The sequence below is a fragment of the Selaginella moellendorffii genome, unplaced genomic scaffold (assembly GCF_000143415.4).
Source record: "Selaginella moellendorffii unplaced genomic scaffold, v1.0 SELMOscaffold_127, whole genome shotgun sequence".
Lineage (NCBI taxonomy): Eukaryota > Viridiplantae > Streptophyta > Lycopodiopsida > Selaginellales > Selaginellaceae > Selaginella > Selaginella moellendorffii.
The window spans coordinates 229380-256247 of NW_003314388.1; the positions used below are offsets into that span (position 1 = coordinate 229380).

General features: G+C 52.4%; 9 protein-coding genes, 1 long non-coding RNA gene and 1 other non-coding gene across 15 annotated transcripts; 7 read left to right on the forward strand and 4 right to left on the reverse strand.

Annotated features, from left to right (window-relative positions):
* The first annotated feature begins 15 nt into the window (after nt 1-15).
* On the forward strand, nt 16-786 carry LOC112342998. 2 transcript variants are annotated; one of them, XM_024665740.1, is made up of 4 exons: nt 16-233; nt 308-359; nt 457-626; nt 699-786. In XM_024665740.1, the coding sequence occupies exons 1-3, from the start codon at nt 47-49 to the stop codon at nt 605-607; spliced, it is 390 nt and encodes a 129-aa protein (XP_024521508.1). In that variant the 5' UTR covers nt 16-46; the 3' UTR covers nt 608-626; nt 699-786. The 2 variants fall into 2 exon arrangements, with proteins under 2 accessions (XP_024521508.1, XP_024521509.1); XM_024665741.1 differs by lacking the exon at nt 699-786 and having other exon boundaries at nt 457-677.
* Nucleotides 550-2978, reverse strand: LOC112342996 (pentatricopeptide repeat-containing protein At3g24000, mitochondrial-like). Its single transcript, XM_024665735.1, has one exon. It carries the CDS (start codon nt 2914-2916, stop codon nt 763-765), a length of 2154 nt encoding a protein of 717 aa, XP_024521503.1. The 5' UTR covers nt 2917-2978; the 3' UTR covers nt 550-762.
* A 189-nt stretch (nt 2979-3167) lies between these two features.
* On the forward strand, nt 3168-4149 carry LOC112342997 (tetraspanin-8-like). Its single transcript, XM_024665739.1, has 2 exons — nt 3168-3695; nt 3769-4149. The coding sequence occupies exons 1-2, from the start codon at nt 3195-3197 to the stop codon at nt 4087-4089; spliced, it is 822 nt and encodes a 273-aa protein (XP_024521507.1). The 5' UTR covers nt 3168-3194; the 3' UTR covers nt 4090-4149.
* A 3444-nt stretch (nt 4150-7593) lies between these two features.
* Nucleotides 7594-13061, reverse strand: LOC9650220 (pentatricopeptide repeat-containing protein At4g02750). 3 transcript variants are annotated; one of them, XM_024665738.1, is made up of 3 exons: nt 11379-13061; nt 9118-11305; nt 7594-8456 (listed from the first exon to the last, which is right to left on the reverse strand). In XM_024665738.1, exon 1 carries the CDS (start codon nt 13053-13055, stop codon nt 11574-11576), a length of 1482 nt encoding a protein of 493 aa, XP_024521506.1. In that variant the 5' UTR covers nt 13056-13061; the 3' UTR covers nt 7594-8456; nt 9118-11305; nt 11379-11573. The 3 variants fall into 3 exon arrangements, with proteins under 3 accessions (XP_024521506.1, XP_024521505.1, XP_024521504.1); XM_024665737.1 differs by having other exon boundaries at nt 11366-13061; XM_024665736.1 differs by having other exon boundaries at nt 9118-13061.
* Nucleotides 8455-8883, forward strand: LOC112342999. The gene is made up of 2 exons (XR_002991145.1): nt 8455-8541; nt 8702-8883. It is a non-coding gene; the product is annotated as an uncharacterized LOC112342999 (long non-coding RNA).
* A 1377-nt stretch (nt 13062-14438) lies between the features above and the next one.
* Nucleotides 14439-15686, reverse strand: LOC9650258 (tetraspanin-8). Its single transcript, XM_002992020.2, has 2 exons — nt 15067-15686; nt 14439-14914 (listed from the first exon to the last, which is right to left on the reverse strand). The coding sequence occupies exons 1-2, from the start codon at nt 15562-15564 to the stop codon at nt 14585-14587; spliced, it is 828 nt and encodes a 275-aa protein (XP_002992066.1). The 5' UTR covers nt 15565-15686; the 3' UTR covers nt 14439-14584.
* A 1657-nt stretch (nt 15687-17343) lies between these two features.
* Nucleotides 17344-19750, forward strand: LOC112343002 (reticulon-like protein B21). The gene is made up of 9 exons (XM_024665752.1): nt 17344-18405; nt 18516-18554; nt 18609-18711; nt 18761-18835; nt 18885-19026; nt 19078-19147; nt 19200-19265; nt 19324-19446; nt 19500-19750. Exons 1-9 carry the CDS (start codon nt 17640-17642, stop codon nt 19580-19582), a joined length of 1467 nt encoding a protein of 488 aa, XP_024521520.1. The 5' UTR covers nt 17344-17639; the 3' UTR covers nt 19583-19750.
* Nucleotides 19627-19699, reverse strand: TRNAE-CUC. Its single transcript has one exon. It is a non-coding gene; the product is annotated as a tRNA-Glu (tRNA).
* Nucleotides 19751-19790: 40 nt separating the features above from the next.
* On the forward strand, nt 19791-21047 carry LOC112343003 (uncharacterized protein At1g28695-like). Of its 2 annotated transcripts, none has more exons than XM_024665754.1 (3): nt 19791-20009; nt 20070-20453; nt 20506-21047. In XM_024665754.1, the coding sequence occupies exons 1-3, from the start codon at nt 19884-19886 to the stop codon at nt 21010-21012; spliced, it is 1017 nt and encodes a 338-aa protein (XP_024521522.1). In that variant the 5' UTR covers nt 19791-19883; the 3' UTR covers nt 21013-21047. The 2 variants fall into 2 exon arrangements, with proteins under 2 accessions (XP_024521522.1, XP_024521523.1); XM_024665755.1 differs by having other exon boundaries at nt 20073-20453.
* A 26-nt stretch (nt 21048-21073) lies between these two features.
* Nucleotides 21074-23211, forward strand: LOC9650221 (aspartokinase 2, chloroplastic). Its single transcript, XM_002991982.2, has 5 exons — nt 21074-21620; nt 21677-21800; nt 21881-22518; nt 22573-22962; nt 23017-23211. The coding sequence occupies exons 1-5, from the start codon at nt 21192-21194 to the stop codon at nt 23134-23136; spliced, it is 1701 nt and encodes a 566-aa protein (XP_002992028.2). The 5' UTR covers nt 21074-21191; the 3' UTR covers nt 23137-23211.
* A 90-nt stretch (nt 23212-23301) lies between these two features.
* Nucleotides 23302-26863, forward strand: LOC112343000 (pentatricopeptide repeat-containing protein At1g26460, mitochondrial-like). Its single transcript, XM_024665748.1, has 6 exons — nt 23302-25043; nt 25100-25322; nt 25383-25844; nt 25910-26113; nt 26188-26325; nt 26385-26863. Exons 1-6 carry the CDS (start codon nt 23320-23322, stop codon nt 26598-26600), a joined length of 2967 nt encoding a protein of 988 aa, XP_024521516.1. The 5' UTR covers nt 23302-23319; the 3' UTR covers nt 26601-26863.
* Nucleotides 26864-26868: the final 5 nt, after the last annotated feature.

Below are 26868 nucleotides of genomic sequence, written 5' to 3' on the forward strand. Positions count from 1 at the left end.
GAAAGGTGTTTAAAATTTGGGGCTCGTGATCCGCCCTAGAAATATTATGGCGATGGAGAATGTAGGGCAGCAGGGCGGAGGTGGAGGCGCGGCGCCTGATTCCGTGTCCGCAGCGGGAGCTCGGCCTGGAGCTGCCGCTGCCGTTGAGGAGGATGCCGATCTGGACAACGATGCGGTGTCGGCTGAGGACGATCCGGATCCAGTTGCGGAGAAGCTGTCCGGTCTTGTTACCGGTAAGCGCTCCTCGAATTCGTGCGATTTTTTCTTTCTTACTTGATCTCCGATCTATCCATCTGTGTTTAATCAGGTGTGATCCAACAGACGCAAACAGTCATGGAGGAGCTTCTTCCTGCCATAGCGTAAGACCGTTTAAGCTTTTTCTTCTACTTATAGGCTACTGACAGCTTCTTGTGTGGGCGCCGCGCAAACAAAAAAACTTTTGACTGGTCGTCCCAGGAACATAAATACAACCTACGTGGAAGTGACGGAGGAGTTCCAGCACGCAAGAGATTTCGCCGTGGCCAAGAAGGCACGGCTCGAGGAGGAGAAGGAGAAGTTCCAGCAAGCGGCCTGCAGCGTTCTGGACCTTCTCAGCGCGCTCAACTAACTTTTCTGGCTCGTGACTTGTAAGGACTATCTTCGATTTGAGCATTTAATAGCTAGTTGAATTCAATTTCGTTTGTGTGTTGCTGGTACAGAAAGGAATCAGAATCCTGGGCTGCTGTCAAGGAGTCCCACCGCGTTGAAAGTGTCTACGAGCTACTACCAATAATCTCCACACGAACACACGCCGTCCTTGAAGTGGTGAAACCGGCTGGTATCCCTCACAATAATCTGTCTTCCTACAATTTGGGAAATGAACTTGGTTGCAGCATGACAATCAGAGCACACGCGCAAGTTCTTGACAACTCTGAGAGTAGTTCCGGGAGGGGTGCTGATGATGCCAAGAGCCATTGCAAGCCTTTCCGAGTGGTAACCCAGTAGCTGGGCCTTCTTCTCCTCGTCCACGTCCCGCAGCACCATCTTCGTGTCCGGGACGTATCCGGCCTCCTTGATCTCTCGGTGCAGCCTCTCAAGCTCGCTATATATTTCCAGCTTTCGAGGGTGGCTGACGTCGCTCACCATGAACTCGTGAACTCTATTGTTGATCTCGATCCAGCTCCGGCCTGCGAACTTCTTAACGCCAGAGGACTTCATCTCGTTCCGGATTCGAGCAACGTCAGCTCTCCTACCTTTGGCAGCGTACACATTTGACAGCAGAACGCGGCCAGCAACATTCTCCGGCTCCAACTCAGACACTCTCTTGGCAGCCCTCTGGCTCCGCTCCAGATCTCCATTCATCTGGCAGGCACTCAGGAACGCAATCCAGCAGACAACGTCCGCCTCAAAGTCCTTATGCCGCAGCAGCAACTTCTCGGCCTCGCCAAGCCGGCCAGCTCGACCCAGAAGATCGACCAGGCAGCAGTAGTGGTCGCCCGCGGGTGGCACTCCAAAGTCCGGTCCCATGGAACAGAAGTGCTCCCAGGCCTGCTCGAGCTGACCGAGGTGGCTGCAAGCACTGAGAACGCTGAGGAAAGTCACTCTATTCGGCTCGGTGCCACCGTCGATGACCATCTCCTGGAAGAGCTCTATCGCCTCCTCGCCGACACCATTCTGTGCGTAGGCTCTTATCATCGCGGTCCAGGTGACGACGCTCCTCGTCCTCAGCGGGACACTCTCAAACACCTCTCGGGCGAGCTCCAAGTTGCCGCACTTGCCATACATGGTGATGACAGCGTTGAGCAGCATCAAGCTCTGGGAGAACAGCGGTGAGCTCCGGATACGAGCGTGGATCCTCTTCCCGAGAGACAGGGTCCCGAGCACAGCGCACGAGTCGACAACCGAGATGAGAGTTATGTCGGACGGCTCCGCCCCCTCGAGATCCATGCACTGGAACAGGTTGATGGCCTCGGCAGCGTTCCCGTTCTGGGCATAGGCGGCGATCATGGCTGTCCAGGAGACGCTCGTCCTCACCGGCATAGCGTCGAGAACTCTCCGGGCGTCGTCCACACGGCCACACTTCCCATACAGGTTGACGAGCGTGCCAGCGACGACGGTGCTGGAGCGGTCCAGTCCGATAGCAGCGGCTCTCTGGTGGAAGGCCACGCCGGAGCGGAGATCCATGGTGCTGGCACAGGCGTCCAGGAGGCTCACGTACGTCGGCAAGCCGAGCTTGATGCCTTCCAGATCCATCCTCCAGACGAGCTCGAGCGCCCGCGACGTCCTCCAGTTGTGGGCATAGGCGGAGATCATCGCGGTCCAGCAGACCACGTCCTTCTCTGGGCTGCGATCAAACGCCCGCTCGGCCTCCTCGATCTCGCGGCACCGGCCATACATGGTGATGAGGCTGCTCTCGACGTGGGAGTCAATCTCCAGCGCCTCGCTCGCGATCAGCTCGTTGAGCTTCCGCCCCAGCGCGAGGTTCCTGGCGGCGGTGCAGGCGAGCAGCGCGGTGCTGAGCGTCACTGCGTTGGGCCGGACGCCCTGCGAGCACATCCAGTGGAAGAGCGTGGCGGCGCCGCGCGGATGCCCGTTCTGGGCATACGCGGCCATGAGGATGTTCCACGAGTGGGCGTTGTGGAGGGTGATGCGGCCGAAGGCGAGCTGCGCGCCATGGAGGCTGCCGTGCTTGCTGTAAGCATCGACAAGGACATTCCCCAGGAAGGTGTTGCGATCCAGCTTCCGGGCCGCGATTTGGGCGTGGAGCTTCCTCACCTCGTCCAAGCCGCGGCATTGCCATAGCAGCGATGCGTAGTCGTTTATACTCACCGTGCGTGGCGATGACGGTGGCGATGGTGGCGATGGCGGCGCCGCTGCCGGAATGGCGATCGCCCTCCATCCCGCCTTGTTCCTCTGGCATGTCTTGGCCAAAAGCATATACCATTCAGGGTTTAGGGTTTAAGATTTAACTAACCCTCTTTAGGGTTTCAAGAAAAGATATTTCCTTTCTGCTTTGCCCACCACCATTTTTAGATTATTTTAAAACTTAAAGATATTTCCTTTTTGCTTTGCCCAACACGTGGCCATTTTAGATTATTTTACGATTATCTTGAACCCTAAAGGGGATTGTTCCTTTAGTTAAAAGATTTAGATTATTTTACCATTATCTTGAACCCTAAAGGGGGTTGTTTCTTTAGTTAAAAGATAAGGAGGGAATGGGTGCTAGCAACTACATTACTGCGATCATCAGTGTTTTCACGCTCTTGCTCTCCCTCCCAGTGATCGCCACTGGGATTTGGCTCCTCGCCTCCGCCAATAGCCACTGCGTCCAATCCCTCCAGTGGTCGGTGCTCGCCATCGGGATCCTCCTCCTCCTCCTCTCCATCGCCGGATTCATTGGCGGCTGCTTCAAGGTCCCATGGCTGCTCTGGATCTATCTCTTCCTTCTCTCCATCCTCATCCTACTGCTGCTCGCCGACACCATCTTCACCATGGTCGTGAGCAGTGGCACGCGCCATGGCCGCGCCCTTCCCGGCAAGGGATTCCGGGAGTACAGTCTCGGGGATTACTCGCCCTGGCTCAGGAAACGCGTCGGTGGCGCGAAGCAATGGAGGAAGATCGAGGGATGCTTGAAGGATTTGGACGTTTGCCGGGATCTGGCGATGGCGTACCCAACAATCCAGAGCTTCGATGCCGCGCGGCTGTCTCCTGTGGAGGTACATGCTCTCTCTTTCCCTGGTCCTTGCGATCGAAATGTTACCTCTAAAATCTTTCTTTCCTCCAAATCAGTCTGGCTGCTGTAAGCCCCCTCTAGAATGTGATCTCGTCTTCCGCAATGCGACGTCCTGGGATCCGCCATCCCGCGGGAGGAGCAGCGGTAGTAATCCCGACTGCGCGAGGTGGAGCAACGATCCTACGCGCCTGTGCTTCGATTGCGATTCTTGCAAGGCGGGCGTGGTGGAGCAGGATATCCGAGGGGACTGGAAGACAGCGGCGATCGTCAACATCGTAGTTGTGGCAGTACTCGTCTTGGTGTACGTTGTGGCATGCCGGGCATTCCGAAACGCGAAGAGATTACACGTAGAGAAGCATGTTGGGACAGCGACCTGAAGAACCGGGTTTATGTTTTCTTTGTGCAATAAAAAAGAGTAGCATTTTATTTTGGATAAAGAAGAGTGAAGTAAAATTCACTCTGAACAATCTTTGAGTGACCTTCAATCTCTACTGCAAGAGTGAAAATAAAAAGAAAGCATAGGCCCCAGTCTCAGTGGAGTTGAAGAGAGGGAAGACAAGGATGAGTTAAGACTACTAAAATAATTAACATTATGTCAAAGGTTCATAATTAACATTATGACAAAGACTCTAGAGGTGATAGTTGGTGTATCCGTGCAAATGGTGTCAACTGTAAAATGCTGTGCTCAGAATCTGAACAAATGCACTAACCAAATAACAAACAATGCTCTGTTCGTTTGAAACTGGAGCATCTAGACAATAGGACATTATTTACAATTTATGTTGTCACTAAAAGGTAAAACCATTTGAAATTGTGATAGAGTTAACTTTTTGTTATCAGGGACCAAATTTTTCATGTTTTACTATTAAATTTAATTTTTTATTGTGTGCACCAATTTTTAGAGTAATATACCAATTGTAATACAATAGGTATTACTACAATCTCACAGTATGCCTACAAAAACCACTTTAAAAGTTTCACAACGAAAAAGAAAAAATCTGAGTCAATACAAACCGCAAACTTCATCCTTGCTTCTTCTTGTCGAGCTTCTTCTTCTTTCCTTTCTAACTCCTCAGCTAAATCTCTCCAGGACTAGTAATCTCCTGTCTTTTTGGAGAGTGGTCCTGCTCCTCATAATTGTCTGAACGAGTTTTTTTCCCTGTGGACGTTTTCTCAGCTACCATGCTGTCTTGCGTACTTGGCAGCAGAGTGTGCTTCTCGGCTGGCTGGCTAAAATTAAGCGCCCGTAACCAATCAAACGATCCAGTCCGAAAGATGTAAGATGGAGCAACCGGTGTCTCGACTACCATCGATAAAGACTGTTTGTCCGTCGTCATAGTCGGGCATTTCTTCTTCCACCATTTCCGTTGGAGCTTCTTGCATAGCGTTGAATGAAACGTACTTTGTCATATCCGTTTGTAGTGTTCTGGACTCTGAGCAGTAAACCGAGGAGCTTCTCTAAACCGAGGCTCATATATCCTGATATATGTCACTCAATATATTTGTTAAACTCGATTTCAGGATTATCAGCAAACCCCTCCAGCAAAGGAGATTACAGCAAAAGATCTTGAATGGAAGTCCCACCTATACTTTCTTACAAAATTCTGCTCTTATCCAGGACAACCACGAAGGCATCTTTCGACGACAGGGTGGAGTGTGTTTGTAAGCCAGAAGAAGCCGATACTGTTGGTCATTATAAAATTTTCAAGCCTTTTGATCTGTTTTGCATACCGTAATAATATTACGTAGCACGTAGGGGAGATCATGGTGAGTTGAGAATCGGTATTGGGTGTGCTGTGCGCACGCAGAGCAGTTTCACTTCGTCTTCGCTACTGTCTAGCCACAGTATGCAAATCAGAGTCCTGGCTGCTGCTGCTCATGCTGTACCCACTAAGACCATGTTCACCGTGTTCTACAATCCTCGTTTGACATTCTTTGGATTTAACACGGCAAAGTGGTGAATTTGTGCTAGTCCAGCTGAATTTGTTGTTCCATACCACAAGTACGTGAAATCTTTCAAGATGAAATTTTTTATTGGTATGCGCTTCAAAATGAGATTTGAGACTGAGGATTCGTCGGAAAGAAGGTAAATCGTTTTGAGGTGAATCTCTTGTTTTGTCTCCTTTTGCTAACAGTCAGATATATGGGAACTATTACTGGAATTGATGGCTCTAAATGGCGCTTCCTAAAGGTAAAGAGTCTTGTCTTCTATATAGGTCGGTTGGGACAAGCACGCGGCTAGCAAAAGACAGGAGATAGAGCCATTTATTGCTTCCAATGTGAGGCCAAGGGAAAAATTTCCCTACAGCTCTCTATTCTGAGGCTAAGATAACTCCAAGAGTTACTGAGGGTCATAGTGTTCCTGGTTTTCCTTCTGGATTGCTAAAGCCCGGAAACGAGGGGCTACCATCTCATCGTAAAGTCGATATGCACCAGCAGCAGCTTAGGCTTTGTGTTCAGCAGTTTCGAGAGCAGAAGTTTCCTCCACAATTCGAGAAACCGCAGCAGCCTTCTCCAACCAGCAGCTTCGCTTCTCGGCAAGCAGCATTAAGTTGCCCAGTCTACTTGCAGCCTCAACATACAACAGACAACTCTTTTCTTAATGGCCCACAGTACGTGAAATCCGTCGTCACTTGCTATGTAATGCTTTTTTTTAACTCTTTTTTGTTCTTTCAGGAGGTGAGGAGCCTCTTGCGAGAGGTAATGCAAACGATTCCCACCGCAAGTGCAAACTATTTGGTTTCTCGTCTCGTTGAAACCAAAGACAGCTTTGGCCAGCACCGCCAAAGACGACGTCCACAAGGATCTCGAGTTGGAAACTTCCGGCTTCAGGAAGTGTTTTACTGGCCAGAACTGGAACCAGCAGCAGCAACAACAGCAACCAAGCAGGACGTGCACCAAAGTAAGATCTCATTCTTTATTTGAAGCGCCAGACTCTGAATCTTCTACTTTTCAAAAGTTCACAAACAGGGTGCAGTGGGACGAGCTTTGGACTTGTCCAAGTTTTGGGGATTATACATGCAACACGCAACTCCTGGAGGAGCTGCAGCATCTGTTCGGCATTGACGAGAACCTGAACGTGTGTACGTAGATAATGAAGGCGACATGCTGCTCGTCAGAGACGCATTTCATGTTGTGTTTGTTTAACACGACGGTGCGATGCATACGGATCCTGTCGCCGGCTGAGATCCAGAAGCTTCCCGTGCTGGCAACAGCAGCACGGAAGAGCCTCAGCAGGATTCCTCGAGTAATTAAGTAGCTCGTAAGATTCTTCGTTTTGCACTAATTGAGAACTCCCCCTTTTTGCCCTGTCTATATAAAACGGTGGTACTTAGCTCAAGTTTAGGGCTCATCGGTGATAAAGGGCTAGAGCAGTGATGGATGCCGCGTCTTGGGGTTTCGCGACCCTTCCACTCTGCCCATTGATCGGAGCTCCAGGTAGGCCGCTTCGCCTCTCTCCCCTCACCGAGACGTCGCCCTACTGGGCGCCACAGCGGCAGCTCGTGAACAACGGCTACCCTCGCAAGGTAAGTTCGTTTAGGTAGGGCTTTTCTTTGCGTTAGGAGTAAGACAGATTTGGAAAGCGAAGCTGCTTGCAACGAGCTAAGAGGTATGCTAGAGGCGATCAAGAAATCGTGTTGAAACTCGCAACGCTTGAAGGAACTCTCAACGCGAAGGGACACTCACCGACGTGGACAACGCTGTTTGAGTACGAACAAAACTAACGACCAACGATACTTGGTTTTACGTTGCCAGGTTCGCGTGTGTTTCGATTTGTTCTAATTTCTTGTCATTGAGAAGCCAAGTGACATGCTGGTGCTGCCCAACGACAATAGGAACTGAAAAACGCCATGTCACAGCGTGTGCCAAGAAGAAAACTGCTACTAGATTGGAGAGATTTTGTGTCAACGTTTTGGAGAGATTGTCAGCGCTTTGAGTTGTGTTGTTGCTGCGTTCAACGCAAGACCTGCGAGCTGAGAAACAACGGCGATCTCAGAACTTCAATCCAGCTGAAAATGTACATGACAATGGTCCAACCTCAATGAAAACAACGATCATGATCCGTCGCTGATCCTTGACAGGCCCGGTCCACTCGCACCTCTCCACCTCGCAGGGTAAGTTCGTTCAGTTTTCTTTGTGTTAGCAATAAGCGAGTAAGACAACGAAACGAGAGATTTGCTGGAGACAAGAAATATGCTCTAGAATGATCAACGATAAAAGAGAGGCTAGAAGCAATCAAGAATTTTTTGAAACTCTCAACGTTTGAAGACGCTCTTTCTTTTCGATTGAGATTGTCGACGGGGTATGCTCAACGCAAAAGGGAGCCAGTGACACAGTCAAGCTAAGATGATATGCTCAAACAACTCAAACAAGCAAAGTGCAAGACAACGGGCCAAGGAACTCTCAACGCGAAGGGAAACTCACCGATGTGGACAACGCCGTGTGAATACGAACAAAACTGACGATCAACGATACTTAGTTTCACGTTGCCAGGTTTGCGTGTGTTTCGATTTGTTCTAATTTCTTGTCATGAAGGGTGCTGCTCAACGACGATAAGAACTGAAAAACGCCATGTTACAGCGTGTGCCAAGAAGAGAAATGCTACTAGATTGGAGAGATTTTGTGTCAACGTTTTGGAGAGATTGTCAGCGCTTTGTTGCTGCGTTCAACGCAAGACCTGCAAGCTGAGAAACAACGTTGGGAAACTGCGATCTTCAGAACTTAAATCCAGCTGAAGTTCTACCTGACAATGGTCCAACCTCAATGAAAACAACGATCAGGGCCGGTCAAGGATCAGCGACGGATCAAGTCCACTCTCGCCTCACAAGGTAAGTTCGTTTAATAAGCGAGTAAGACAACGAAACAAGAGAGATTTGCTGGAGACAAGAAATATGCTCTAGAATGATCAACGATAAAAGAGGGGCTAGAAGCAATCAAGAATTTGTTGAAACTCTCAACGTTTGAAGACGCTCTTTCTTTTCGATTCAGATTGTCGACGGGGTATGCTCAACGCAAAAGGGAGCCAGTGACACAGTCAAGCTAAGATGATATGCTCAAACAACTTAAACAAGCTAAGCGCAAAACAACGGTCCAAGAAACTTTCAACGGGAAGGGAAACTTGTGAATACGAACAAATTAACGATCATTGAAAGTTGACATACTTAGCTTCATGTTGTCAGGTTTGTGTGTGTTTCAATTTGTTCTAATTTCTTGTCATGAAAAAGACAAGTGACATGTTGGTGCTGCTCAACCACGAGAACTAAAAAACGCTGTGTCTAAGAAGAAAAATGCTACGAGATTGGAGAGATTCTATGTCAACATTTGGACAGATTGTCAGCAATGCGCTCAACGCAAGACCTGCGAGCTGAGAAACAACGTTGGACATCTGCGACTTCAGAACTTACATGACAATGGTCCAACCTCAATGAAAACAACGATCATGAAAACTCCGGCTGTTCAAGGATATGGAAGTCGAAGTTTGACAGGTGCTTGTTCTAACCAAAATGCTTGTTCAACGAATTGAGAGGCTTCAACCCCAGGTCTATGTTCTCTTTAGTTTTCTTTATGGTTTCTCTAACTTTTGTTTTTGCAACACCATGAGATTGCAACGGTGACATAGAACAACGTTCCATAACGATGGGTAGATGGAAGTGTACGCTTTGGCAGTGGCAAAACGAGACGATCTACAGAAAGCTACCCTGTGGTTTCCTTGAAAAGAAATGAATACATTTACAAACATTTGTCAAGTAGTTATAAAAAACACCACAGTAGCTTGCCAGAGACGAGCGTCTGGGCGCTGTGGCAGCTACTCAAGAGCTCGTTAAACCTCTTGTAGCTGTCCGAGCTTGAAGACCTCGGGCTCGTCACTTCCAAAACTTCCAAGTCGATCCCCTCTGGCGTGAGCACGAGCAGCTTCGTGTCCTCTGTCCACGGCCGAGGAATTTCTTCCAGTCCAGTCGCTGCTGCCTGAGTGTTTTCATTCAGCCTTTTGTCCAGCCTTGCCACTAGCTCGTCCAGTCGTGCCTCTGGCTCCGTCTGAGGTAGCACTGCCCCTGTCCTTCGGAAGTAGCTCGAGCTCATCTCCGCTACTTGAGCTCGTGCCTGAGCATAACGTCCTCTGGCTTTGAAGTTGCAGTATCACAGGCAGTCTCGGCCTCCTTGGTGTACTGCTGGTTGTATCTCTCCACAAAACTCACCTGGATCGACTCGGGGACGTTGCCACCTTGGAGCCGAGAAGCAAACGCGAGACTCTTTTTGTAGTCCCCTACCAGGCTCGCTGTTGGGACGCGTCCAGAAAATGCTCCGGAACACCCGACGCCCGCGCGGCCACCTTCCGACCACTCGAGGCTCACTGCTCCATCCAAAATGCTGGCTGCGACACGGTTAGCCTCCGGTTCTTCGTAGCCGAGCTTGCTCAGGTACACTTCCAGTAGAGACATGTATTGAGCTCTCACGCAGTCGGGGAGCCGCCGCCGACAATGGTGAGAGAGCCAGAGCAAACGTGGTTCGTTCGTCAAGACGAGGAAAGGGAGGCAGTCGGCAGAGCTCCAGCGCGTAGAAAATTGGGTGCTAAGTCGCAAAGCTGTTCCAGCCTGCGGGAGGAGTGTCCTGATCCTTATACCAAGCTTCCGACGAGATCGAGGAGGCCAGTGACTGGGACTCGTACTGACAGCATTTGTCACCTCCGCTGTAGCGTCGTGGAGCGCTTTGCTGAAAACGTAGTCTCCGGGACCGGCTTTGGTTTCTTCCCGTGACGAGTTTAACGTAGAGTAGAGCTTTTCTGCCACCAAGTCGCGGAGATCCACAGCTGAGCCGGCGCTAAAGTCGCGAGCCACTCAATACCCCTGGCTAGAGTCTCACTGCAGTAGAACCCGTGTTCACTTTTCCCAGTGATCGATAAAATTATCCAGCTACTGATCTTGTCGCCGTCCAATCTGTGTAGCTGAAGCAGCAGTGCCAACTCTTCTTCTGGTGGCGGCCTTCTGTTCAGATCGCCTTCGTCTGATCCAAAGCCACTTGAAAATACCAACAGCGGCACAGACGTCCCGGTTGGAAGAGATTCCACCAGCGAATGTAGCTTGCTGCGCATCCTACTTAGAGGCGAGCCTTCGTCAACCAACAAGAGAGCGCTTGCCCCGTTGATACTTGGCTGGAAGCTTCTGTCGAGACCAATCTCGCAATGGCACGTTTTCGACGTTGCTCGAGACGTAGCATGCTACTGTGTTCCCTTCCAGATTTCTGATCAGCTTCGACCTCAGCCACTGCGCCGGAAGCTCACTGCCTCGTCCCTTGGACGAATTGTCTCCCATGCGGAAAACCAGTTTCCAGTAAATAGTTCTCGCCCGTGGATTCTTAGCTCTGAGAACCGGAGAAACTATTTCCGGCACGTCCAAGAACTCCCACATGCTGTTGAGAGGCGAGACTCGATGCGTTTTTAAGTCTTCTTTGGCGAGTCCTTGCTTTGTAAGTCGAGTAACGTACTTTCGTCCGTGTTGGATCGGCAAGCCAAGGATCATTGATGACAGAGCCGCTCGGGCTCGTAGTTTTCGCAATCTGGCAGCCTCCATATCATCAGTCTTATGCTTCCACCTCCTACAAAAACCACTTAAACGTTTCACGGGGAAAAAGAAAAAAGTCTGAGTCAATACAAACCGGAACCACGTACTTGCTTCCTCGAGCTTCACCCTCTCTTCTTCTTGTCGAGCTTCTTTCAGTAGAGCTTCTTCTTGTTTCCTTAACTCCTCAGGTTCTTCGTTGGAATAATTTTTCATAGTAGGAATATTCGGCAAATGATTCTCTCCCTCACTCTTGCTCAAATGTACCTCGAGAGTTTCTCGCGCTGCGACGATGGCAGCTCCTCTCAAGAACAACAAATCTCACGACTGGATGCCCGCCACGAGTCGAGGTCCTCATCCTGCTCGCTCAATGCGAGCTCGGAGAACATGGCATACGCCGAGGACATCATGGGATTGAGCAGCGTGATCTCCCCCGCCGCTCTGGCGCCTCGATCCGCCTCCCCAAACATCTTGCACGCATCCAGAAACGCCGTCCAGGCGACCACATCTGCGATCACCGGCATCGTGTCGAGCAATTCCTCCGCCAGATCGAGGCGCCCGGCCTTGCACAGCACGCTCACCATGCACCCGTAGTGGCCCGGATCGCAGGCCACGCCGTGATCGCCCGCCATGGACACGAGGTAATCCCTCGCCGGATCGAGGAGCCCTAGATGCGCGCACGCCGCCAGCACGCCCATCATCGTCTGCCCGTCAATGCCCACGCCCTCGAGCAGCATCTCCAGGAAGAGATCCAGGGCGTCGGATCCGCGGCCGTACTGCGCGTGCCCCTGGATCGCGATCGTCCACGTGGCTACCGTGCGGTGCTCCATGGCGGAGAACAGCCTCCTCACCTCGTCAAGATCCCCGGTCCGGGAATATCCCTCGAGCAGCGCATTCCACGCGATCACGTCCACCGCGGAGAGGTATCGCAGCATCTCTCTCGCGCCGCGGAGCTCGCCTTGGTCGGAGAGCACGGCGGTCATCGCGGTGAAGGCGATCGAGTCGCGCTGGGGCATCCGATCGAAGCTTTTCTTGGCAAGATCCAGATGCCCGTTCTGGGCATAGGTGAGGAGCAGCAAGGACCAAGACGCCGCATTGCGCAGCTTGATCTGCGCGAAGAGCCCTTCGGCGAGATCGACGCGGGCGTTCTTCCCATAGGCCGCGATCATCGCGTTGCAAGCAGTGGCGTCGCGATCGCCGGCGCCACCGATCCGATCGAAGAGCTCCTGTGCCTCGGCCAGATGCCCGTTGTGGGCATATCCCTGGAGGACCGACGTGCAAGTGACCGTGTCCCAGAGCGGCATCCGGCGGAAGAGCGCGCTGGCCTCCTCGAGCCGGTCGTGCCGCGCGTAGCCCGCGACGAGGATCGCCCAGCTCACCACGTCCCGGCCGGAGATCATCCCGTGGAAGAGCTCGCGCGCGTCGTCCAGGCGATTGATGCGCGCGTAGGCCGCGATCATGATGTTCCAGGTGAAGGCGTCGAATCCCGGCATGGAGTCGAAGAGGGCGCGCGCGTCGTGGATCCGGGAGCTGCTCACGTACGCCTGGATGATGCAGCTCCACGAGTACTCGTTGGGCAGCCGGACGCGATTGAACACCGCGCGCGCGGCGTCGGGGTCGCCGCATTTGCCGAAGAGGTCGATGAGGAGATTGGTGAGGCGGCGGTTGTCGCCGTGGGGGCTGCGGGCGATCTCGTCGTGGAGGATCTTGGCTTCGTGGAGCTTCCGCCCGATGGCGCACGCCCTGATGCGCTCCTCGAATCTCCTCGCCAGGGCCGCGGCTGCCATCCCCCATTTCACAATGTCATTCCAAGAACCCTAGATTTACTTCTCTTTTTTTTTTTCCTTTGGAGCTCCAGGAGTGGACACATGGCTGTGGAGAGATTTGTGCCAGTGCTCTGTAGCTGCGAGCTTAGAATCTTCTAAAGATTTAAGAGAACGATCTAAAAGATTCATGTTCGTTTAACATGGCGAGTTCTTAATGTCGGAACTCAAGAGCTAGAGGTTTTAAAATGATAAAACTCAACGCAGCTCAACGTCCAAGGAAAACGTGAAACGAGCTCCTTTTTTAAGAGGACGCTGTGATCACTTGGAAGAGGCTGCTGGAGACGAACGAGACGATTCCGTAGGCTAAGATCAAGGCGATTAACAATTCCTCAACGTTTGAAGATGCTAGGTTCGCTGTTTCTTTTCTATTTAAAATGCCAATGGCGAGAGACAAACGACACAGTGACACAGTCAAAGATGGTATGCTCAATGTAAACAACTCAAACAAGCTGAATGCAAAAAAAAAAACAGCCCAAGGAACTCCCTGCGTGAAGGGAAGAAACGCTTGCCATTGAAGACAGTGATAACTGGACTGCCTGTCAATAAGAAAACAACACATGAAAAACAAGGATCAGTAAAAGTCGAGACGGAAGTCGAGAACGAGTTCATCTTACCCCCGTGTTCTTTAATTTGCTCTAATTCTGCCCCAAGCGACACTTTGTGCACGATAATAGGCACAGTGATCACAGGAGTTTCTTTCGTTTTCTTTGGGACAACTAAACAAGGCTACTTGAACTGCAAAAGTTTCAAGAACAACTCAATGAAGAAATCTATGCATACACCGATTCGCTGCCTGTCTCCCAGTTTTCCTTTTACTTCGGATCTTCCGGGTTGGAATGCTGGTAATGAGATTTGTCCTCTTATTGTTTTCTCTTTTTCTGTACTGGTTCGAGGTTTTATAGCGTCTTACACTCGATGGCTACCCAAAGGAAAGTTTGTTCTAAAATTCTTGCCGATAGATGCTCTATTCAAGAGTCTCCATGGTTGCGCTGAGACTTTTTACTTTCGAATTGGCTCGCTGGACTGATTATTCACTTTAGAGCGTCGAGAGTTGCTCAGAGCAAGGTGAGAATAGCTCCATTGTCTGATGCCTCTATCTTTCACAGGTGAGCACGTCTTTACAATTTGTCTTCCCGGTAATTGTCGAGCGACAAGGCCCGCAATGTAAGCTATCAATCGCGAGAGTGTTCTGATTTTCGCTTGAAGGTTTCTCGGTTTCGTACAATCGAATCAAGACTTTGTCTGATTTACGGTGTATTCTAGGTAGGTAAGCTCAAGCTTTTGGCGTAAGCGTGGTGGTCGTTTCCTCCCGACTTTTTCTTCTCCTTAACGCGTTTTCATAGATCATTTTCCAGGAGCTCGAAAGTCAATGATATTCACGTATAGAAACAATCCAAGCTATACAAAACAATGACAAGAAAAGAAAAGAATATCGGGAGCAGCGAAAAACACTCCACTGAGGAAGAAGAAATGGCTATGGAGTTGACAAGCTAAGCCTTGCCGTAGTAGTAGCCACCATGGCCATAGTTCCCTTGCCTGCGGGCGTTTCTAAAGGCGCAGCAGCCAATGGAGTAGACGACGACGAGCAAGACGAGGACAACGGCATTGACTATGGCGACGCTCTTGTATTTGGACTTGATGTTTTGGATGAGGCCGGCCTTGCAGGAATCGCAGTTGTAGCAGAGCTGGCTGCGATCGTTGCTCCAGGTCGTGCAATCGCGCTCAGTGGCGTTCGCGGGAGCCGTGGTCGGGGATGGAAGCCAGGTGGTGGCGTTTTGAAACTGGAAGTTACAATCGGTGGGGGGTTTGCAGCATCCGGACTGGAAACCAAAACAAATCGATGAGAAATCCGAGAGCATTGATCGGAATTGGAGAAGATTTGGAGTGCAATGCCAGGAAGAACTCAAGACAAAAACAGAGGATCCAAATTGGGAGAAGAATGAGATTTGGGGAGGAATTGCGTGTGACTGACCTGGATTGGCGAGAGATTGGCCGCGTAGAACCGGTCCCGGGTGTTGTAATCGCCGTCGAGATCGTTGCAGACCCTGGAATCCCTGAGGCAGCTGCCGATCCGGCGCCAGTTTCTGGGCTTCTCCACATATCGCTGGAGCCACGTCGAGTAGTCCCCGAGGCGGTAGTCCTTGTAGCCGCGATTGGAGAGCGCGTGGCCGGCGCCCCTGTTGGTGACGACGAAGGCGAGCGCGGTGAAGATGAGGAGGAGGAGGATGAGCAAGAACATGGCGAAGAGGTAGAACCAGAGGAGCCACGCGACGCGGCAGCAGCCGCCGATGAATCCCGCGATGGAGACGACGAGGATGAAGACGCCAATGGCGATCACGGGCCACTGGAGGAATCGCACGCACTCGGTGTCGCCCTTGGAGGCGAGCCAGATTCCAGCGCCGATGATCGGGATGGAGAGCACCAACGTGCAGAAGTTGATGATCCCGGTGACATAGTTGCTGGCGCCCATGGCTGCCGCGCTCGATCGATGGAATGATTGAATGAATCGCGGCGAGAATTACACTCTATCGATCAACGAGAATGGAGAAAAAGAGGCAATGTGAGGAGGATGGAAGGCAGCCCCACGCGCGACGTCTTCTATACATAGCTCAAGACGCGTTCGCAAGTGTGGTGACATTGCTAGGCTCCTTCGGTGACGACCTCCAATCTCGACTTTGTCAAAGACTTTCTTCTGGACTTGAATTGACTCATCCAACGGTTGGCAAAGCGCCAATTAGATTTCCACGTGGCATACGTTTGGAACCCCACGTGTCTTGTCGCCACGTAGGATCCAACAGCTCTAAGAATATGCGACTTATCCGACGGCTGCCAAGCCTCAACTAGATCTCGACGTGTCATATGTTCTGGAGCCCCATGTGTGCCTAACGCCACGCCGGATTCGAACAGACCTTTTAGCCAAACTTTGGAATTTCCCTAAATTTGAACCGGCCTTTTTGCTAAACATCGTCCGGGAGTTTTTGTCGGGATCTTACTAATTGTTGACCCTTTTTGACCATTGGGGCTTTGCCAATTCAACCCCGTGATCGGATTGTATCCCCCGAATATGCCCCTTGCCACGTAGCGCAGTTTTCCACAATGGGAAGAAGGCTCCTGTCAGCCTGACACAAACTCACACCCAGCTTGGCCTCCTTGCTTAATAGTTGTGTTTGCTTCATATCTATCGCTTCGCTAGGGCTCCACCAATCGAGCACGAGAGAGGAGCGATCGCAAGAGAGCACAAGCTTGAGGGCAAGGATAGAGAGAGAAAGTGAGAAGAGAGGTCGGTGATGCAAATCGATGGCGGCCTCCAGGCGGACCGAGTGACGCTGGATCGGGAAGATCGATCAGGTGAGCAGGAGATCGAGTGGCGGCAGCGGGAGGAGGAGGAGGAGGAAGAGGAGGAAGAGGCGGTCGAGGAGGAGGAGAAGGAGGAGGAGGAGGAGGAGGAGGAGGAGGAGGAGGAGGAGGAGGCCAGGAGGAACGATGATGCACGGAAGGATTGGAGGGAGGAATTGGTGGAGGAGGAGGCGGCGAGGGAGCTGGCGGCCACGGATTTCCTGAGCGCCGGGTGCCAGCACTCTACTTCCCGATCGTCGGCCTCTGTAGCGTCAGATCAGGACCAGGCGGCCGAGGTGGCCACGCCCACGCCAGCGTCTACGGCCGCCACGCAATCGAGCCCCTGCCGCCACTTCTCCTGCACCTTTTGCGACCGCAAATTCTCAAGCTCCCAGGCGCTGGGCGGCCACCAAAATGCGCACAAGCGCGAGAGGTCGGCGGCCCGCCGGGCTCTCCGCTGCCACACCAGCAACCTCGCCAGCTTCAACGGCTCCTGGTCGCGGTACCACCACCAGAACCACGGCGGTGGCGGTGCAAGATTCTCCGGTGGCGCCGCTCCCTTCCGCGTCCAGTCCATGGGACTCCAAGCCCACTCCACGACGCCAATGGTGGCCAACACTATGTGCGTCCCGCAGCCGGCGGCGGCGGCAGCCAGCTCCCAACATCCGGGAGCTGCCGCGTGGTCGTCGCTGTCCCCAAGAGCAAACATCGGGAAGTCCAGTTCCCTGCGACAGCCGGCGATGACGTTTGCACGGCCCGCCGGCGCTGCCAGCTTCCGCACGGGTGAGTTCATGCGTCGGTGTGTCGACGAGAACTTCCGGAAGTCCAAGCCGGTCAATGGCTACAGCCATGGTCAAGGCCAAAATGGTGATAGCCAGAATGGTGGTGGTGGCGGTGGTGGTGGTAACTATGGTGGCGGTGGCGGTGACGGTGGCGGTGGCGGTGGCGGTGGCGGTAGCGCTGGTGGTGGCATAGATTTGTCGCTCCGGCTTGGATTATAACTTATAAAAATTGTGAATTTACTATGCTCAAAATTGGCGAGTTTGGATGGATCCAACGGCTGCATGCGTGCGACACGTGCAAGGAATCTTATACTGATTTGAGGGCATTTAGCTTTCGAAAAAACCCAACGGCCAGCGTCGCTTTACCCGCTTGCTATTGGCCCCCTCCATCAACGGAGCTAGGGTTTATAGAGATAGAGCAGAGGCGATGAGGAGATCGTCGCCAATGCTGGTCGCCAGGCGCACGCCGTCCCCTTCCTCCTCCTCTTCGATCTCCTCTGCCACCGCTTCCGGAGCTACATTGTCGCAATCTCGATCGCTGCCGGCGAGCATTCACCCGCAGCAGCTGGGCACGGGCGAGGAATCGGCCGCCAACGGTGGCATTGCGCCAGCTCCAGCTCCTCCCCATTCCTCCGAGGCTAGGGTTTTCAGGCGGGCCGTTTCGGTCCCGGATCGTATCATGCCGGCTGTGGCAGGAGTGCCCGATTCCATGGACATCGACGAGGAGAGCGTCAGGAACGCCATTCTCTCTCGGATGCAAGCCGAGGAGAATGGCCGCTCCGCGAGGCGATTGAGGTACGATAAGCTCTCGCGATCGGAGGATCAGATGGTGAGACGTAGCGGAGAAGCCATGGCCTTTTCCATGCGAAATGGTAGTGCTAAAAAGCAGCGGGGCGATGCGGTGCGTGAGAGAAATGGTGGCAATGGTGGTGGGAATGTGGAGGTGCCTTGCGAGCAGACTGTGGAGGGGAATGTGCTGAGGCAACCGGTTCCTGTGGCGGTGAAGGTTGAGCCCGTGGAACCGGAGAGCGATCCAATCCAGCTCAAAGCCAGTCCAGTCCAGAAGAATTCTCGTCAGTTCAAGCAAAAGGCCACCGAGCTGTTTGCTTCGCTGCCGTCGTCTTTTTCATTCGGTGGACGCGCCAGTAGCGTCAATGGATCGCCCTCTTTTCATTCCAGACCTCCGGGAAGAGGTGAGGGTGTTTGTCTAGTCTCGAGTGTAAGTTTAGACCTGACGATATAGTCTTTGATTTGAAAGCCTTGTCTTTCTTTTTCTCTTTGACATTTACGACGTCTTTTACAGATCAAAGTTCACACAAGGAGGACTGGATGCAGCTTGTCAGTAAGTGTTTCGATTGCGATGATCCATTCCTGTGACCTTTTTTGATTCTGGCAGTGAACGTGATACTGTGGCGCGATTTCTCGACGTCGTCGCTCATTTTTGGAGCTGGCGCTTTTGCCATTTTGTCTGCCTCGCTTATGCAAGATATCCATTTGAAGTGAGTGATTCTATTCTGAAGCTTTTTGCTAAATCGTCCCGTTTTGCAGCATTGTCACGACTCTGTCGTACTTGGCATTGACGTATTTATCGGCTGTTTTCTTCAGAATTAACATTCTGAGAAGGTTCTCCACCAAAGTGCTGTCACACTAACTTTTGAAATGGTCCGTGTAGAGCGCCGTCTTCTTCAAGCGATTCCTGGAAGATAAGTGAAGCCGCAGCGTTGGAGCTGACAAGAGGCGCACTGCCAGCTTTCAATGCCGTGCTTTTTAAGTTTTCGCAGCTATTCTCTGGTGATCCGGGGACGACGCTCAAGGTTTTTTGGTAGTACACGCTCCAAATCTCTGTGATACTTGTATTTTTGCAGGTTGCCGCAACTCTGTGGTGCGTAGCTCATGTGGGGTATTGGATGTCACTGTGGAATATCTTCCGACTTGGTAAGCGCTGTCGCCTTTCCATCTCGCAGTCGCATGATCCCGTATGCTGTAGCGTTCTTTGGAGCCTTCCTTGTGCCAAAGTTCTACGTGTCGTACACGGCTCAACTCCACGAAAAAGGTGAGAGCATTGACTCCGTGGTCCGTGTTTTCCTCGTTGACAAACACATCAAATGCAGGGATTCATCTCGTGTCCCACTTGAGTTCCGGCTGGGAGAGTTGTCCTCACAAGAAAATGGTGGCCGGGGTCGCTGCTGTTCTCATTTGGAAATTTCTCTCCATGTCTTCAAGGTTTTGGATCGGTATGGTCTTCGTTTGGTATCTAGCGCGGGGATTTATGTCTCGTGTTTTGCAGCATTCTTCTCTCTAGTGGCATTCAAGCAGTACCAGAACTATCGCTCGGAAGTTCCTTGCGAGGCCATAAAAAAGGAACACTAGGAAGGATAAATTGAACGTATATAAGCGCGTTATTAGCGAGATTGTTCCGTTGCCGGGACTTGAACCCGGGTCGCTCGGGTGAGAGCCGAGTATCCTGACCAACTAGACTACAACGGATTTACTCCCTGAAGTTTTGAAGAAAAGCCAAATGGAACCACTACTTTGAAACTTTCTTGAGTGAAGTCCATGTAGACTGAAAGCTATGGTTCTCCAGAGAGTTGAACTTTGGAAGAAAGTGTGGAGCCAACGATTCCCTTTCTCCTGAGCAATAATGCAGCATCTCTTGTCGTGACAAAAAGCTATGGCTTCTCTGGCGCTCCAGCAAGTGTGTCTTGTGATCTCCATTGCAGCCTTCGTAGTTTTCTTGATTGCGAGCACTCACGATGATACGTTCTTCGCCACCTCGTACTCCAAAGACAGCACAATGGTAACGACTATTCACTGAAATGCGAGTGGAACTCTCGAGTAACTTGGCTTTCCTTGGCAGCAGCAAGGCATGGCGATCACGCCTGGAAACCATCGCGACGCCGTGCTAGCAAGCGCGAGCGACGGAGGTAAAAATGTGATCTTGGCGAGCTTGAACAAGGCATGGGCGGAAGAAGGGGCGCTCCTTGATATCTTCCTTGGAGGCTTTAGATCCGGGAACAAGACCGCTGAATTGCTCGAGAATCTGGTCCTCGTGAGCCTCGACGAGGTTGCTCACCAGCGCTGCCTCGCGATCCACAAGCATTGCCTCCTCCTCGAGACCAGCGGCGTGGATTTCTCGTCGCGGGAGGCCCTGTTTATGTCGCGGGATTTCGTCTGGATGATGAAGCGCAGAGTGGAGTTCCTCGGGGAAGTTCTCGAGCTGGGATATAATTTCATCTTCACGGCAAGATCTGGCACTTTTCCTCGATGATCTTTTGAGAAGAAATTCCTTGCAGGACTTGGACGTTCTTTGGCTCCGCAATCCTTGGAACCATCTCAATCGCGGCGCTGCCGACATCGCAGTCTCGTGCGACGTATTCCATCGAGGCAATGCGAGCAGGAGCAAAGCAAACACGGGATTCATCCACGCCAGATCCAACGCCAGGACGATCAAGCTCTACAAATTCTGGGCGTCGCGGATGGAGCAGCAGCCGGGCAAGAACGAGCAGCAGGTTTTCAACGCGTTTCGATCGTCCCCGGAGTTTGGCGCGCTCGAAATTCGTGTAGATTTCCTGCCGACATCACTGTTTAGCAACTTCGGGGACGTCGGGGCGCGCGACATGGGCAAGATCGTCACGATGCACGCCAATTGCTGCAAGGGCATGGCGGCCAAGCTGGCCGATTTGAAGCTCACGATGGAAGATTGGCAGGATTTCATGGCGTCGCCCGTCCAGGAAAAGAGATTTCGATTCAGAGCGCCAGATAGCTGCAAGAGATCGTGGGAGAAGAAAATCTCCATGTAATGGTTCCATGGAAATATAGTGACGCCATTGTCAAACCAGGAGCCCTAATTTGCGGCAGGGTTTAAGCGGGGAGCGATCGCGGCGGGGGCGCCCAGCGAGGGCCGGCGCGCGGCCGGATCAGCCACATTGCAATCGCGGAGGTAGATTTCGCCATAGATCTTCGCGTCTCCGCTATTAGGATGGCCGGGCCGTGGCTGGCCCGCCGGGTTCTCCCAGATTACAGCAGCTCTAGCTTGCATCTGGCGCCTCCGCCCAGGAGCTCCCACTGCTTCGCGAATTCGTCGACATTACAGTGTAGATTGGTGAGAGGGGTAGCATGGAGTGGATGTATTTCAAATGGGGCGGCTACTGCGGTGGTTTCCACGAAGCAGGAGGAGCTTGAGCACAGGAAATCGTCGCTCCACGACGTGAATCGCCAGGCACTGGAGGTTGGAGATGGCGAGAAGAGTTTCGCGGATGGGCTGACTTGCGTGATGAAGTTTGGGGGCTCTTCTGTGTCGTCTGCGGCGAGGATGAAGGAGGTTGCGACGCTCGTGCAAAGCTTTCCGGGTGAAAGGCCTGTGCTAGTTTTGTCGGCCATGGGAAAGACTACGAACAACTTGCTTGCGGTATGGACTTTCTCTCTTCTAGAAAAACTTATCAACTTCTAAGTTCTTTTGTGCAGGCTGGCGAGAAGGCCCTCCATTGTGGAGTTCCAATGACTTGCTACATTGAAGAGTTTTCTGTGATCAAGGATCTCCATGTTCGTACTGCCAAGGAACTTGGTATTGACCAGGCTGTGTTTTCAGGTAAACTTTCGTCTCCGGTTTTGTTTTTCCATCTTGTTTTCTCGTTTTGTTTCTTACCTTGTTCTCTTTTATCTTCCTAGATTTGTTCGAGGAGCTTGGCATGCTCCTTACAGGCATCGCGCTGATGAAAGAGCTGACCCCCCGCACGCAAGACAACCTCGTCTCATTCGGCGAGCGCCTGTCGACGAGGGTTTTTGCGGCATACCTCAACAAGATTGGAGTCAAGGCGAGGCAGTACGATGCTTTTGAGGCGGGGTTTATCACAACTGACGAGTTTCGAAATGCGGAGATCCTGGAGGCAACTTATCCGGCGGTGGCGAAGCGGTTGCACGAAGACTGGAGGAGAGATCAGGCAGTGCCAGTGTTCACGGGCTTTCTGGGAAAGGGAGAGAAAACTGGTGCCATCACCACCTTAGGAAGAGGTGGAAGCGACTTGACGGCCACGGTGATAGGAAAAGCTCTTGGCTTACGGGAAGTCCAGGTGTGGAAGGATGTCGATGGAGTGCTAACTTGCGACCCCAACGTCCACTCTCTCGCGGTTCCAGTTCCATGCCTCACATTCGACGAGGCTACAGAGCTGGCGTACTTTGGTGCCCAGGTGCTACATCCACAGTCGATGAGGCCCGCGCGAGAGGCCAACATTCCAGTCCGCGTGAAGAACTCCTACAATCCACACGTTCCTGGAACACTCATCACGAAGAAGCGTGATATGAGTGAGGTAAGAACAAGTTTCCAAGGATTTTTGCTTACAAAATTGTGTTTTTCCCCGTAGACACTGCTTACAAGTATTGTTCTCAAGCGAAACATAACGATGCTGGACATCGTGAGTACGAGAATGCTGGGCCAGGTTGGTTTCCTGGCGAAAGTTTTCTCGACTTTCGAGGAGCTGGGGATCTCCGTGGACGTGGTGGCGACCAGCGAGGTTAGCATCTCGCTGACGCTGGATCCCATTAAGATCTGGAGCCGCGACTTGATCCAGACAGAGCTGGACAACATGGTGACCAAGCTCCGCAAGATTGCAAAGGTGAAGCTGCTACAGAAGCGCTCCATCATCTCGCTGATTGGAAACGTGGAGCGCTCCTCCCTTGTGCTCAAGAAAGTTTTCTCGGTGTTTGAGGAGCTGGGAGTCAAGGTCCAGATGATCTCACAAGGTGCTTCCAAGGTAAAAGTTCTTCCTTTTGTTCTTGCTCGATCGACCATCCTTTTGCTTTGACAGGTGAATATCTCGTTGATAGTGAATGATTCGGAGGCCGAGCGCTGCGTCAGGGAGCTCCATTCTGCGTTTTTCGAGCAGGAGATCGCAATTAGCAAGGATCTTCCGGCTGGCATTTTATGATCCGGAATTTTGACAAACTGACTGGAATTTTGTACTCTATCCGACGGTTAAGATTGTCTGGGGATAAACCCTAAACCTTGTGCCAGAGGTAAGAGACGAATGTGAGAGTCGCCATCGCGGTTACGGCTGCTCTTCCCAGCGATGGGAGACATCACAGGTTAGATCAGCGATCCATACCGAGTCATGGTTGTGTGGCGAGTTCTTGGCACGCAGCGGCATCAGCGAGTGAAGGACTTAGGGCGGCTGCTCCAGGCAGGGAGGGTTCTTGGCAGTGGCGCCGCTGGATCGGGTCGTGCCCCATGTCAGGGCATCGTAGCATTGGGATTGGTGCCTCTGGCGAGGAATGTGGGTTCTTCCCCGCAGGTATTTCAAGCTCCGGGCGCTCCCGACGATCCGGAGAGCTCAGTCCCCAGGAAGAAGTCCATCTTGGGACTGGATTTCCTGTCCAAGCTTTTCCATCGCAACCAGGTATCGCCGGCCGCGGTGCAAGAGGTAGAGCAAGAGGCTCAGGCGGAGGAGGTAGAGGGCGATCCGGCCTTGCATGCTTACTCGCAGGAGGAGGCGGAGCTCCTCCACACCCAGGAGGATGGAGCTTATAGATTGGAAGAGGCCGAGAATGGAGTGGAAGTAGCTGGGATCCAGGGAGAGGTTCTTGAGCCAGCGGAGAATTCTCTGGAGGAGAGTGCTGTGGAGATGGAAAGTGTTGTGGAGGCGAGTGCTGTTGGGGAGGAGAGTGCCGTGGAGGTGGAAAGTGTTATGGAGGAGGGAGGAGAACTTTCACATGAGGAATCGGTAGTGGTGGAAGCCACCGTGGACGCTGGAGCTGGAGAAGCTGCGACGTCCACTACAACTAAGAAGAGCCTAGAGGAACTCTCAGCGAGCGTCCACGAGTTTATCAAGGGATTGCCACCCGCCGAAGTTCTAGCTCCAGTTGTGCCAAGTGCTCCTGCCCCTCCAGCCCCTACTCCGCCAGCTCCTGCTCCACCAGCTTCCGCTCCACCAGAAGCTGCAACGAAAACTGCTAGTCCTTCGCCTGCCAAAGCGAAGCCAGCTGCGTCTCAAAGTACTACGGAGAAGCCCAAGGGTGAAAGGCCAGAAACCGCGAAGAGTGAGAAAAAGGAGGAGAAACCCGCGACCCCGGCAGCAGCAAAGCCAGCGACTGAGAAGCCGAAAGCAGCAGCAGCAGGAGCAGCAGCAGCGACTACCAAAGTTGTGCCTTCAAAGGTGGCGAAGAAGGCCGCCACGTCGAGCAAGCCGGGGACTCCTTTGGCGGACACCGCGGTTTTCGAGTTTCTTCGTTCAAAGATCCGGGAGACTGGAGATAAGACGCCTCCAGATGCTGCGAAGCCTCCCTCGTCGCCGAAGCTTTCACCTCGGTTTGATCCATCTTCGCCGTCCGCGGAGAAGACAAACGCAGCTATTAACATGCTCTTGGAGAGCGTAGAGAAAGGTGGCAAGTCTCCATCGCCAGCCGCACCCATATTTGAGGCTCTAAATGCAAAGCCGGAGGAAACAGTGGAACCGTCGCCGGCAACTCCACCACCTTCTCTGCGCCTCTCTTTGTCTACTCCAGCCGCCGAGCCTGCTCCGATGGACGCCAATGCTGTAGCGGACGAGCTGAACAACCGGCTGACCGAAGGAAAGGTTCCCGAGGCCATTGCTCTTTTCGAAGATTGGCGGACGAAGATCAATCCTGTCACGCTCGAGTGCAACAAGCCAGACCGGAGGCTGTATAACCTTTACATGCAGGCGAAGGTGAAACACGAGGCCAACTTTGCGGAGCTCCAGGAGGTGGTGACTGAGATGGAGGAGTCGGGCCTCCCACGTGACTTAAACGGCTACAACATTCTCATTCGCGCTCTGTTTCGCAAGAAGGATTCAGCCATGGCCGAAAAGCTTCTCGAGCAGTAAGTGAGCTCTTCGTTATCTTTGTGCCACTAAGCTGCTGGCTTTAACCGTGCAGAATGGAAAAGGAGGGGCCACATGCACAGCCCGACGCTGACTCCTACAACTTGGTCGTGGTGTTGTGTGCACACGACCGCAAAGTCTTGGCGGCTACGAAGTACGTGAAGGCCATGCTTGAGAAAGGCTTTGAGCCCAGCAGGACAACAATAAACGAGGTAGCTCTGGCCACTGCCCGTTCTCATCAGACGAAGCTTGGGGCCTCTCTGTTGAAAGATCTCAAGGTGAGACACTGGAAGAGTTATGCCATTGTATCTGATGAGAATGTTTTCTGTCTTGGTCAGGCTGGAAAACTGCCTCTTCCGATGCTGAACACTTGCGCGGAGCTGCTGATGGCCGCGAGTGAAGTTGATGACAACGAGTGCGCCCGCCTTGCGTTAGCTGCTATCACTGAAAGGCCCATGGCGAAGTTCGGTCCGAAGATGATATTGGACGAAGGCACTATGATAGCTGTTCTGGGAAGTGCCGCAAGAACAGGTGATACAGCTTTATGCAACCATGCTTGGGAGGCTCTCGTTCACCACACCCAAGGAATCGGGAAAACCCCGTCCGTGGAGGCGTATCTTGCTCGCGTCCATGCCCTCGCTCTGAGTGGAGATATGTCAACAGCTTTTAGAGCAGTCTGGGAGCTCGAGGTCCATCACGGGCGGAAGCAAGACAGCGATACGGAGGCCTTTTCGCCGTTTACGTCGCTAAAGTCGCTTGCTTCGGCGTGCTCACGAGGTGGCGCGGCAGCTTTGGATGCGGTAAGAGTTATTCCTATCCTTGTCATTGCTTTCAACACTTCTTTCATGTCTCTCTCTTTTTGCAGGCTTATTACAAGCTGGAAGAGGCGCACACGAAAAAGCAAGGTGTGTCTATAGCTGCCATCAACTGCGTTATTCAGGGGTGTGCCAACCTCTGGGATTCTGAGCGTGCATACCAGACGTTTGAAGCGATCGAGAGCGTGTTTGGCCTAAGGCCCGATATTCACTCCTGCAATGCGCTGCTGCATGCGCTGGGAAGAACGAAGATGGTTAGGCCGGCTTTTGTTTTCATACTACAGGCTAAGAGCGCCTCTAACTCCCGTTTGTTGGTTTTGCTGTATAGACGGAGGACGCTCTGAGGGTGTACGACTACATAAAGGAGGCGGGATTCAAGCCAGACAAGTGGACTTACATGCTTTTGGCTGACGCACACATTGTGAACCACGATGCAAATGCGGCACTGGACGTTCTCCAGACCATGGTACAGGCAGATTTCTTTTCGATTTCTGATTGTCAGCGCGCGGCCTTTTTGCGTGGCAGATTGAGAACCACCACCGCCCGTTTCGTCAAACGACTCTCAAGGTGTGGACACGTTGCAAGCAGCAGGACGACAACGATGCGCTGGACCGGTTGCGCAAGATGGAAGAGGCGCTCGACTACCGCCAGTCTTTCTTTGCGAACGCCAGGCGGAAGATGTTGCTGGACGTTATCAAGGGAGACCGGCCACCCCCGCCGGTGGGAATGGACTCTCGCTAGGCGAGGAAAAGCTGGTTGGAGGGGCGAGGGGTGGGGATCACACAACGGCACCATCGCCAAACAGCAGCAGCAGCAGGAGAAGAAGAAGAAGCTCATCACGCAAACAAGAGGTCTGTACAGCTCCCATGTCAGTGTTTGATGACAAAGGCTCTTCCGCGGGTCCCAAAACAAGGAATAAGATGCTTCGAAGAACAGAGACGCAGACGCTTGTCACAGGATTGGATTGCGATCTTTAACAATCTTTGGTGACATCTTGTTTCTTTTTCTT